The 13,154-nt window shown below is 33.6% G+C and overlaps 1 protein-coding gene across 1 annotated transcript; it reads left to right on the forward strand.

Moving 5' to 3' along the window:
- The first annotated feature begins 5,415 nt into the window (after positions 1-5,415).
- Positions 5,416-12,923, forward strand: LOC140449529 (facilitated trehalose transporter Tret1-like). The gene is made up of 2 exons (XM_072542724.1): positions 5,416-5,558; positions 9,435-12,923. The coding sequence occupies exons 1-2, from the start codon at positions 5,507-5,509 to the stop codon at positions 10,748-10,750; spliced, it is 1,368 nt and encodes a 455-aa protein (XP_072398825.1). The 5' UTR covers positions 5,416-5,506; the 3' UTR covers positions 10,751-12,923.
- Positions 12,924-13,154: the final 231 nt, after the last annotated feature.

The following is a 13,154-nucleotide window of genomic DNA, read 5'->3' on the forward strand; positions in this document are numbered from 1 at the left end:
TGGCTATAAAGACGTGAATCCAGAAGAAATAAATGACGAAAAGGAACCACATGTTTTAAAATCGGAAATAGAAACCGCAATAAAAAACTGGAATATCTCAAGTAAAAGACGGAATCACAACGGAAGCACTTAAAGAAATGGGAGACATAGGAATTGAAGTAATGTTCAAATTGTGTAATGAAATTTGGAACACAGAACAATGGCCAGATGATTGGTGTAAGCTCACTTTCATACCCATTTATAAGAAAGGCTCACCAACTGACTGTAATAACTACCGCACTATAGCTCTGATTTCCCACGCAAGTAAAGTTCTGCTAAGAACTCTTCCAGAAGAAGACTCTTCCATCTATTCCATCGAGTCAATCTTACAGACCCATTTTTAGATCTGCAAAAGATTACCAAGCGACAAGTAAATCCTCCACCACATACACATGAAAATATCTCTGAACCTATTTCTCCTATAATATATATCGGTTTTTTTTATATTCATTTGCTCTCTCATATAGATATAATCACCAGGATCCTTCGCACAGAAGACGTCATCACCACTTTTCGACCATCCAAGAAACTTTTCGAATTTGTGCCTCCTCTCAAAGATCCACCGCCATCTCCCGATATCTCTTCGGGTAGTATATATTCCATACCTTGTTTTTGTGGCTACATACATCGACAAAATTGATCAGTCCATCAAAACTTGAATCCAAGATCATTAAAGATGCATAAGGTGCAGAGTCAGAACAGTGCAAAGATACAGGACATTTCATGCTATTTGAAAAACCCGAATTCGTTTCTAAAAATCCCTACGTACAAGACAAGCCGTTGAAATGTTGAGGCACTCCGGGAATATAAATAGAGATGATGTTGCTGTTTGCTCATAATGTGTAGGTCCACTGCCCCAACTATCCGAAGAGTGAAGAGGGTCTCTCGGTGTACTTCAGTGCCCTAATTCGATATGTTATAAATGTAACTCAATATTAATGGCTGATGAACCAATAATATATTCTGTATTATAGGTTTGGTATAATCGTCGCCATCTGACGAACATATTCGGTACTTTTTTTAAACCAGTTTATCTCATACTTGTATAAGGAAGGGTGTGATTAATAAACAATTAATTATATGCCCCAGGCTAAACTGGAATTGCATCATATATGCATATCATCATATCTTGTGCTGTTGCAATTCAGTTGGTACATATCCTCTTTATGTCCTCAGTCCATCTCCTGGATGGTTTTTTGGCCCATCTATATCTTTCACTCTAGCGGTGTGTCCTGCGCACTTCCATTTAATTGGTAGATCATGGACGATCATAGGTGGATCAAAACAATTTTCAAGTGAGAGGTGAGAGAAAATACTTTTAAAAATAGGCTGCGTCGTCCAACAAGTTGTAATGACAATTTGAGGCTCATACACACAAACTGGATACACAGTAGAGAACCATGGAAGCATTCAATATCTCCAGCACTGGCCAAATTTATAAACTGATCGATGATGAACATTATTTCGGAAAACTTTTGATGTAGGCATTCATATTTCAAACATTCCATATAATAATATATTGTAAAATGTTTCATGGTGGATATTTATTCAGTAAAAGAGAAATATTTTGTAATATTGGTAACCGACAATAGAATCATATAGTTTTTACTAATAGAGAACCACCGTGGAAGATAAATTAATGATTGTAAATTGATGCATGATGATTTTGTTTGATAAATAGTTCTAAATAAATGTATATGGTTTATAAAATTTGAGTATCAATGTTTCTACCTTTAATTTCAATTCCTGGTGCAGTTAAATGACAAGAGCTATATTGGAGTGCTTCCCCAAAAAACCAATGCAAAGGAGTGCAATGAAAATCACATCATAGCCTTAATGAGTCAAGTCTTGAAATTGTTTTTAAAAGTAATTCATAAAAGAATACATAACAAATTAGATGAAGGCATAAATAATACACAAATTAGATTTAGGAAAGGTTTGGGAACACGGGATGCATTATTTGCAGTGAGTTAGTTGAGATCCAGCTGATAAAACGTTTTATAACCGCTTAACTAATAAATTAAAAACACAACTAAAATATGCAAAAGAAGAATCAGTCAAAAAGTACGTAATACAACTTAATAGATACGACCATTCAATATGAAAACCAATCAAATCATCCTTAAAACTAAAACAATATCGCCAACAGTACGAAAAACCACAGATACACATACCCAATGGTCAAGACGTGATAAAGAAAAATCAGAATTATTTGCTGAACATTTAGCAACAGTATTCCAACCGCACAATGAAAAAGATGAAGTAAGTATTAATTATTTAAATTCAGAACAACTATCAGTGAAGCTTATAAGACTCTCTTTGTCAACCATTTTCCATCCACTCCTGAATGTAGGTCTCTCCCAATTGCTTCCATCTTTCTCTATCTTGCGCCAATCTAATCCACTGTTTACCTGCCACTGCTCTTATGTCATCTACCCATCTTTTTTGAGGTCTTCCCGTGCTTCAGTATAAGACTAACAACGCCAAAATAACTTAAATAAGAAATCTTGAGACTGGATATCAAAAAGTCACCAGGAATTGACCTAATAATACCAAAAATACTAAAACAATTGTCCAAGAAGGGCATAGTCATCCTTACATATATATTTAACGCAATATTAAAGTGTAATTATTGGCCTAATATTTTAAAAATTGCAGAAATACTTTTATTCCCAAAACCAGGAGAGAATCTCAGTTAAGTATCATATTATCGACCTATCAGTCTGTTATAAACAATCTCCAAATTAATAGAAAAACTGTGAATAAAAAGAATACATCCAGACTTTACAGGGGCACACTGGATACCAAATTATCAGTTTGGATTTCGACGAGAACACTTAACCATCCAGCAATGCCACTGAAGAACCCATAAAATCAACTCTGCATTGAAAGAAAAAGAATATTGCCCAATCAATCACTAGGTGTAAGTCAAGCTTTTGATAAAGTTTGGCAAAAAGGACTTCTCTATAAAGTTAAACAAATATTACCACCATTCTTTCGAATACTTATATCATACTTGTAGAACTGACAGTTCACAAGAAAAGTAAATGGAGAAATATCCAAAATGAATCCCATTAAGGCAGAAATCACCAAAAAAACAGTAATACAAGGCCTAAAATCACCGGTACTGGAAGGAACAGAGATTTGATTTGTCAAAGAAACAAAATACCTTGGGGTGTCTTTGATCATAAGCTTCCATGGAATACTCACATTCCGAAAACCACACAGAAAGCTATTCTGTCCCTGGGTAGATGTAGAAGAATGTGCGGTAAGAATTGGGGACTTAACTCCAAAATGACAAGGCAGTGTCCTGCCACCCTATGTATCAACCATGAGCAAACACCCAGCTGTAAGTAGTAGTAAATCCAGTATTGACATAATAGCAAGATTTCAATCAAAAATCTTAAGAGCAATTGTTAATGCACCCTGGTATATAACCAACCAAAAAATCTATGAGGATCTCAATATCTCAACAGTAAAAGAAGTACTCTAGCAAAAGAAATCAAAATACATTCAAAAAGTGAACACACACTCCAATCCATTAATTTCCGCAATACCTCAACATCAAGTTATTAGAAGACTAAAGCGACGTTGCCAAACAGACCAGTATCATGGACACGTGATTCTCCCATAAAACGTAAACTCATTACATTAACTTATAAAACACATTTTTATTCTGATTGTTAATTTATTACTTAGTTATAATAATAAGAAAATTCTATTAATGTAGGTATTTTCGTTATAATCTCTTTTCTTCTACACGTTATCTTCTACATTTTTCTTATTTTCAAGTATTTTTGAAAGTATCAATTTATTAAGTTTTAAAATAAATAATGAAACACTTTGTCGATGTTTTTATTCACCTGTTATTATGCTAATAGCAAGCAAGAATATGCGAACTATTTGCCAAATATTTACAAATTAAATATGTACCTATACTTAATCTATGTTGTTTAATATTCAATTTCTTTTGTCTGTTTTTACATACAAATTATAGTTGTTATCAGTTCGTAAATAAGTCATAAAACTATCTAAGAAATTATTTTTCATAAGTACTAAAAGACTTTTTGCAAAATATAAAGACAGCATTTTATTAATTGCTATAAACTCAAACATATTCATATTTTGGGAATTTAAACACCCTAAGAAAGGTCAAAACCTTTATTAGGTCTTTTTTGTATGCCTGTTTTCTTAGTTATCAAATAAATCGAAGCAAATGTTTTGAAATGTGTTATGATATATTGTTAGGCAACTTGGACTACTAACATGGGCATCGTAGGTTGCCTAAGGCGTAGAAACGATCATTGTAATGGTCATGTCATGGTATTATTATATTAATGTATCTTAAAATAAAAGATAATAAAAAGCCTGTTGTAGAGTTTAGTAATATTCGAAATGTTAAGAAACTAACAAAATGATTTTAATGATTGTTTTACTGATAATGCCTAGTTTTTCTTATAATTGAAGCCATTCCCAAAACATTATTTAATCGAAAGAACAAAGCAAATATCACTAGATATACAAATAAGAAAATATTTTTTATTTAGCGTACGGCAAACAATAAGAACACATAATAATTTAAAGCATTACGTTAAATGGAGTATTATTATAGGACATCTACCTACAAATGAACATCTAATAGGTATATCAATACAATCTAAAACATTTTCGGTCTCATTCAGGAATTCCTTCTTCTTAGTTTTTCTTGCTGTTCTGTCAATATATTACCCAACTTATCTCTTCACATCTTTTGTTTGAATTCTTTTCTGCTTTTGTTCAGTTTCTGTTTTGGTAAAATTTTCGTGTCTCTGTTGGCTTACTTAATTCTTGTAGTTCTTGAAAGTTATTCATTCATATTTTCTCTCTTCTTTCTGCGTTGGATTTTCTTTACTTGTTTACGTAGTTATTTATATTCCTCCGCTTGTCAAGTCTGCGTCTCCGTTGATCCCTGTTGCACCAATAAATATGCTCTGTTATCTGTTATTTCCATAGATAAATAATATATTTTATTTCTGTCTGACATACTTCGTGACATTTCTGTGTTAATGTCGGTTGCAGAATTGAATCTTGGCGGTAAATTTGAAAAATTATTACATTGTCTTAGTGTGTACCATATTCCATTGTGTACTACTCTCCCTTACGTTCTTTGGAGCCTGCTCTATAAACTAATATTTTCATTTACAAATATTTAATTTCTATTTATAGTAACATTAAAATAACATTTTTGTTCTAACAAAAGTTGACTTTATTATTATATTTTAATTCTTTGTTAACATAAGATTATCAAAAAGCCACGTTATTGCCATGCAAATTCCATATAAAGTGATTTATTTGATAAGAGTCGTCTAATTTTATATAAAAATAGTATAACACAAATTATACAATATCAAGAAGTTGTTGAAACCATTTACTGAAATTAATGAGTCTTAGAAGAATCAATTTTATTATATTATATTATTGAAGAAAAATGTTGAACATGGATAAGGGAACTATTTATCAATTATTTGCTGCTGTTGTAGGTGAGTTTGGTAGTTTATTATGTGTAAAAAGATTCTATTTTCTTCTTTATTTTGTTTGAATTGACTGTTTTGTTTTCGTTGAAGATTGGTCTCACCTAACTTTTTCCAGTTCTCTCCGTCTTCCTGCAGCCAATTCCCAGTGATTCTTTTGACGTCATCAAGTTTTCCTGTACAATTGTTCCTTGAATTCATTCTTTTCAAGACATTTCCATGATCACTTACATATTTAATGTTTACCTCCATATCTTATTATAATCCTGTTTTTTTTTTTGGTTTAGCTGTATTCCATATTTCTTGCTTTTCATCGTCATCATCCAGCTATCTGCATCCGAAGTTGAACATATGCCTTCGCTAATATCTTCTAGTCCTGTCATTCTTGAGCTTTCTGCAGTCAATTCCCAGCGACTCTTTTGACGTCGTCTGTCCATCGTGTAGATGGTCTACCTATTGGCCTATAATTATTTTTCTTATAAGTTTTCTTAAGTTTCCTTCCATGCTGGGTTTCCATTGCGTACGTGATTTTACTTATTATGAACTTATTTTTGTCTTGTTGCTTCGTTTTCGGTTTTAACCCTTTTCTTTTAAAGGATCGATTTTCCTTTACATTTTTTCCTTGAATTCTTTCTTATCAAGACGTTTCCATGATCACTCACATATTTAATGCTTTCTTCCATACATTTTGTGTTTTTTTTTTCGTTTAGTTTTAATCCATATATTTCTTTTCATTGTCATCATCCAGCTTTCTGCGTCCAAAGTTGAACATATGCCTTTCCTAATTTCTTCTAGTTATGTCTTATGTCTTCCTGCAGTCAATTGTCAGCGATTCTATTGACGTCGTCTGTTCATCGTGTATGTGGGCTACCTCTGCCTCTTTTGTTTGCTCGTGGCCTCCATACTGTAATTTTTTGGTCCGTTTCTAACCTGTCTCTGAGTCAGTTCAAGTAGCGACCATCCCGTTCTTCTTTGGGTCACTCTGAGTTTGGCTGCTGTGGCTTGATTTTTGGATTTTCGCTTGGTACCAGATTTATCATGTATTGTTTTCAAATAATGTTTAAACCAATTTCCTTGCAGGTGGTATCTAACTAAGTAACTAAGCTTACAATTTTTTTAAGATATCTGTTATCAGAACTATGTCGTCCGCAAATAAGTGAGAGAGCATTTCGCCGCTGACATTAATTCCTTTGACTTCCCACTACAATTGTTTGAAAGCACGTTTCAGAACTGCCGTAAAGAGTTTGGGAGATAACGTATCTTCTTGTCTGATTTTTCTTTGGATTTTTATATATTTTGTATCTTTGCGTAATCTTTCGGTCATGGTTGCATGATTATACAGTGAACAGCTAAATTATGGAATATTATCATTATTTCGAGAACCGTCGAGTTTTGAGGGAAATCCCGAAATAGGTCGATTTTTGTTATAAAATACCCATCTTATAACGTACATGGAATAGGGATGACGTCACCGGTGTGGGTGTAGTGACAAAACCGTTAATTTTTTTAAATAGAAATTGGTGTATTGCGACACCTCATTTGAAGGAGAATTTAATTCTCTATTTAACGACATTACATTTTTAACTAAAATATTTTTTTAAGGGTACAAATATAATTTTTTTAAATTTAAATTCAACTAAATTACAATTAATGATTTAATTCATAATGTACTTTAAAGTAACCAAATTATTCATAACAATTATTTTACATTAAATATTCGAAATGCCATCCATCGGTTCCTGCCATGACTTTCTGAAGTAAATACTTAAAAAAAGCAAAAATAAGTAAAAATAATAATGGACACAAAATTGCAGGATACGGATTTTGTTTCTTTGGTAGAGCAATACACGTTGACTTCAGCCATGATCTTGGTATTATAAGCGACAAACCTATTGAAATGTTCAGTAATTGCTTCTTCATCTCTTCTTCTTCTTCTTCTTCTTCTTCTTCATCTGATCATTTCTTATGGAAATTCGCACATTCTTTAAAATGATTGATTTTTATTCAAAAAAGGGCGTCCGAATTTTTGTTGGGGTTTCCCGGTTTATGAATGATTTTATAATTGTACTCCTCAAGCTTGAGGCGTCATCTAGCTAGTCTGCTTCCAGGGTCTTTTATAGAAAATAATCAGGTAAATGAAAGGTGATCAGTTACTAGAGTGAATTTTCTTCCGAACAGATAGGGTCGGAAATGTTTTACAGCCCATACAATGGCAAGGAGCTCTCGATTAATGGTCGAATATCGTGTTTCAGCATTCCACAGGGTACGTGTGTATATACTAAAGGTAGATCTTTTCCAATGGGGCCTTGGGATAATATAGTGCCGATGGCGAATGCACTTACATCCGTTGTGAGAACAAATGGTTCCTCAAAGTTTGGATAGATCAGAATTAAGTCAGAAATTAAAGCGTTTTTCAAATCTTCAAAAGATTGCCTGCAATCTGGATCAAAATTAAATACAACGTCTTTCTGGAGTAGTCTAGTGAGAGGTTTGGAGAGTTTGGCAAAATTTGGAATTAAACGACCATAGTAACCGGCTAGATCTAGGAAAGAATTTATGTGCTTTGGTGTTTTCGGTTCAGGAAATCGTTGGATACAATCGACTTTTAAAGGGTTAGGCTTGACGCCATAACGCTTAATGAGATGTCCGAGTCACCTCTTTTCTGAGAAATTCACATTTATCAGGGTGGGTTTTAAGATTAGCCTTTCGAAGACGTTTGAAGACTTCAGTAAGATGGGAAATGTGCTCGTGAATGGTAAGGGAGTATACTATAATGTCGTCCATGTAGACAAGACATCGTTCGTTCAATATACCTAAAAGAATATTGTCCATGACACGCTGGAATGTGAATGGTGCATATTTAAGTCCAAAAGGCATACGAGTAAATTCATAGTGTCCGTTTTCAACGGAGAAGGCTGTTTTAGGAATGTCTTTGGAATATTTTTGTTAATCGTTGGGTACCCTCGGTGTTACATAGCTTTATGAGTTCAGCATATGCATTGTCAGGTCCAGGAGCTTTGCCATCTTTTAGTTGTGATATTGCTTTTTTCACTTCATCTGATGTGATTGGTAAGTGGTCATTACATATGTAAGATGAAGATTCTTCGGACCTACTATCATCAAAGAGTTCTTGTGTGTATTTGGTCCATATGCATATTTCTTGATTTTTATCTGTGATGATGTTTCCTTGTTGATCTTGCAGTTTGCTAGTTTTGTTGTATTTTTAAAGACCAGCTGCTTGTTTTACCTTTTTATGTATATTAAATGTATCGTGTTTTGGTTTCAACAACTCTATGTCTTCACACTGTGTCTTTAACCAATTTTCTTTGGCCTTTCATATTTCAGTTCTTGTTTGTCTCTGAATATTTTTGTACATTCTTTTGTTATTCTTTGATTTTCTTCTTTCTTCCATGAGTTGCAGTATATTGTCATTAATCTAACTTTTACTCTTTTCTTTATTTTCTATTAGAGTTAAAGGTTTCACATATATTCTAGAGTGATTCTTCAGGATCATATGTTTTTCCATGTTACTTAGCTTTTCTGAAAGAATCCGTGCAACTGTCTGCTTTGTTTCCTTATCTTTTAGTATTCTCATATTAAATTTTTTGTTACTATTCTTTTTTGCAGCCTTTTTATATCTAAACCTAAATTTACCAATAACAGGAATATGATCTGACGATACGTCAGCATCGGGGTAACTTTTAACTGATAGGCATCCATCACGGAATCTTTTGTTTACCATTATACAATCAATTTGATTCCTTATTAGGTTACCTGGTTTATCTTGTGGACCCAATTAAGTTGTTATATTATTGTAAGGTTATTATTGTAAGTATTATTTCAAGCTTTACAACATTTTCTTTAAATTAGATCTTTATATTTTAGCAAACTTGATGGCAATATCCGATGGAATGACAGTAGGATGGACGTCTCCAATGATACCTTATTTTCTCAGTGAAAAAAGCCACATTCGAATGACACAACACGAAGCAGAATGGCTAGAAACATGGTTGTTAATGGGTGCTATAATAGGTTTACCTTTCACAGCCTATTTTGTTAACAAGATTGGGAGGAAAAGATCTTTATTACTAGCTTCAGCGTTGCTTGTTATAGCTTGGGTAGTAGTGATATTTGCCAAAGATGTCACCGTTATTTACGTATCGAGAGTTATAGCGGGAATAGGAGGAGATATGGCCTTTGTAGCAGCACCTTGTTATATAGCTGAAATTGCTGACCAGAAAATTCGAGGATTTTTATCAAGTGTTATATATTTAATGATGTTAACTGGTGTATTGACTATTTATATTACTGGACCTTTCTTACCGTACTACGTTCCTCCAATTATTGGTACTTGCCTATTGGTAGTAGAACTGGTTGTATTTTCCATGCTTCCAGAAACGCCGTACTATTTGATGTTTAGTGGTCAAGAAGAGGCAGCAATAAGGTCTATAAAGTTTTATAGATCTAGTGGTTCAGTAGAGAAGGAATTGGTTGATATTAAAGCAGCTGTTGAAAGACAACAATCTGAAAAGGGAGGAGTCAAGGATATATTAACAGTAAAAAGCTACCGAAAATCCTTGTTAATTATGACAGTTTTGAATGCAGCCCAGCAATTTAGTAGTATCAATGTCATCTTAATGAACATGCATCAAATCTTAGAATCAGCAGGCTCAATTTATTTAGAACCCTCATTAACAGCCATTATTTTTGCTGCCATTATGTTTTTGGCTGCCGGTTTAGCTTCTGGAACAGTTGATAAGTTTGGACGTAAGAAGCTACTTTACCTTTCAAGTATTTTAACAGGAATCTGTCTTCTCACGTTGGCTATATATTTCCATATAAAAAACGCTGGGTATGAATACCAACATGTTAGTTGGCTGCCCTTAGTGGCTGTTATGGTGTATGCTCTGGTATTTAAGTACGGTTTGGGGATGGTTCCTATAGTGATAACTGCAGAAATATTCGCTTCCAAGATAAAAGCATTGGGGATGGCTTTGGTGGATGGAGTTTATGTGTCCTCTGCCATTATTGCAATTAGTTTGTACAACTACTTGAAAGATAGCTATGGCATGCATATACCCTTTTATTTGTTTTCTCTATGTTCATTTTTAACATCGTTTTATGTTATATTCTTTATTCCAGAAACGAAGGGAAAAACTTTAGATCAAATTCAACTAATGCTTGAAGGAAAACATAAATAACATGTTGTTTTAGGTGTTAGAACATAATCATCTGTTCATGATTTCTCAGTCGATTATGTAATTGTTCAATCTCTTCTGAATTTTTATATTCAAAAAGTTGTAATTAGCTCTCCGTTATCATTTTATATGATAATATCGTTACTTCAATTTGTTGGTGATTCCTCTTGATTTATTTTGCTGTTTCTAAACTGCATTTAAACGATATTTAGTTTCACTAGAGCCTGGCATAGAGCAAAACTTACACAAAAATAAAAACAAAATCGGTTAAGTATTTCCCTTAAACTATGGTACGATTTTACAACAGTCGACTATTATGATCGAAACCAATGAACAACAAAGATCTTTCAGAACAGGTGATAGTTGTCGTTCGTGCTGGGACAAGGGAAAGAGCATTGGAGAGAGCAACTGAATCAAATTTCTGCAATCGTCATATAGATTTAATTATACTCAACGTTGATAAGGGTTATATGAGTTATGAAGAGTATTTTAATGATATAAACTGGATATTTAAGATTAGATGTGGTGTATTTTATAGCAATATAGAGCAGGCGTAGGTATATTTGTCCCTAAAAATTTAAAGACAACATAAATAACTACCGTTATATCTGCGAAAGAATAATACATATGAACATAACAATGGACTACCAAAAATTAAATGTCATATCTATTTATAGCCCCGAGGAATGCAAACCTAAGGAGGATCGAGAGGAATTCTACGAACAATTGCAAACTATCCTGGATGTAGAACCATTAATTCTCATGGCTAATCTCTGTGCTTTTAAAGAAATGAGAATTAATAATACATCTTTTGACCATAAAGCTTTCTCGTTCGCTCCAATATAAATATACATTTGAAAACAAATGTATAATTGATTTTATAGTCGCTAATAGAAAAATCCACCCGAAGCAGATTCTAGATATCCGAACTTTAAACTAAGCGGACGCAGGGAGTAAACACAAACTAGTACTAGCTAAAATAAGAATGAAAATAACACCAAAACATTTTCTATAGAAAAATTCAATGTAGAATCACTGTGGAACGAAATGTACCAAATAAGGCTAGCACAGAAGATACAGCTGAAACAAATAGACGACATCGAAGATATAAACGTGAGCTACGTTTGAAAGAAGAACAAAAAATGAACTTTTGTAAGAAGAACAAAAAATGAACACTGAAAACAGTTTACAAAAAGGAAGGAAAGCGACTCCTACGGTAGACAAAAACAAATATGGAGATTCATAAGAAACCAACAGAAAGAAATGGCAGAATTGAAGGAATACAATAACATACCAGCAAACGAATGGGAAAGATACCTGACGGAATTGTTTAAAGGAAAGGAAAATAATAATCAACACAATAATTCACTCAAAAATAGAAAGTCACCAGGACCAGACGGAATAACCAACGAGCTTCTAAAACACGGAGGACAAAGTATACCAGACACATGGAGAAACATCATAATGATACCAATGTTTAAGAAAGGAGATAAAGAAGACCCCAACAATTATGGAGGTGTAAATCTACTAAACACCGCACTTCCGCTTACTACAAAAGTCCTAACCAACAAAATCAATGTTGACGACATAGTCGAAGTTACTAATTTAGAAGAGAAGTGATTATAAAATAAACTTTATTTCTCACATATTTACATAAAAAACTAATTTAAACTGAAATTTAATGAAAGGCGTTGTGTATCGTCTATGGTTGTTGATTGTCTCTGTTCCCCCTCGCCGGTCGCAGTTGCGTAGCTTCAAAAAGCTGGTACCGAGTTTGGCGCACAATGTTGCCACTTTGTTTTATTGTCCGTGAATTCCAAACAATCAATAAACTAACAACTTTATCAGATGAACAAAAAGGATTTAGATCCGGAAGATCCTGCGTAGACTCCGTATTTGTACTAAGACAAATCATAGAAAAAGCCATCGAGTACAATAAACCAGCATATCTATGTTTTATAGACCTCACAAAGGCTTTCGATCGCATCCAAGTCGAAAACGTCTTACACCTACTGTATAAAAGAAACATACAAATCAATATTATAGAAATCATCGAAAACATCTACTTACAAAATCGAATAGGGGCAAAGATAAATGGAAAATTAACCCAGTGTTTACAAGTACAAAGCGGAGTCAGACAGGGTGACTAGTTACAGTGCTGATTCTTATTTCATGACCCAAATACGTATATTTTTCCACCAGTTCTACCACTTTGTTTTGAATAGTTAATGGGGACCACATTTGTCATAAACTTAGTTTTGGTCAAGTTCATTCTGAGGCCCACCTTCGAACATGCAAAGTGCGATTCATATAAAATATCTGTGGCCTTCCTAAATTATCTGTGATAAGGACAATGTCATCTGCGAAACGGAGATGGTTAAGCTTTTCGCCGTCTATTGTCCCAATT

This window comes from Diabrotica undecimpunctata, chromosome 9 (assembly GCF_040954645.1).
Source record: "Diabrotica undecimpunctata isolate CICGRU chromosome 9, icDiaUnde3, whole genome shotgun sequence".
Taxonomy (NCBI): domain Eukaryota; kingdom Metazoa; phylum Arthropoda; class Insecta; order Coleoptera; family Chrysomelidae; genus Diabrotica; species Diabrotica undecimpunctata.

Excerpts from the sequence above, each read along its gene's own strand:
- LOC140449529 (XM_072542724.1), top strand. The coding sequence starts at position 5,507 with ATGTTGAACATGGATAAGGGAACTATTTATCAATTATTTGCTGCTGTT. Across the intron at positions 5,559-9,434 it reads ATTATTTGCTGCTGTTGTAG|CAAACTTGATGGCAATATCC; the intron begins GTGAGTTTGGTA and ends TTTATATTTTAG.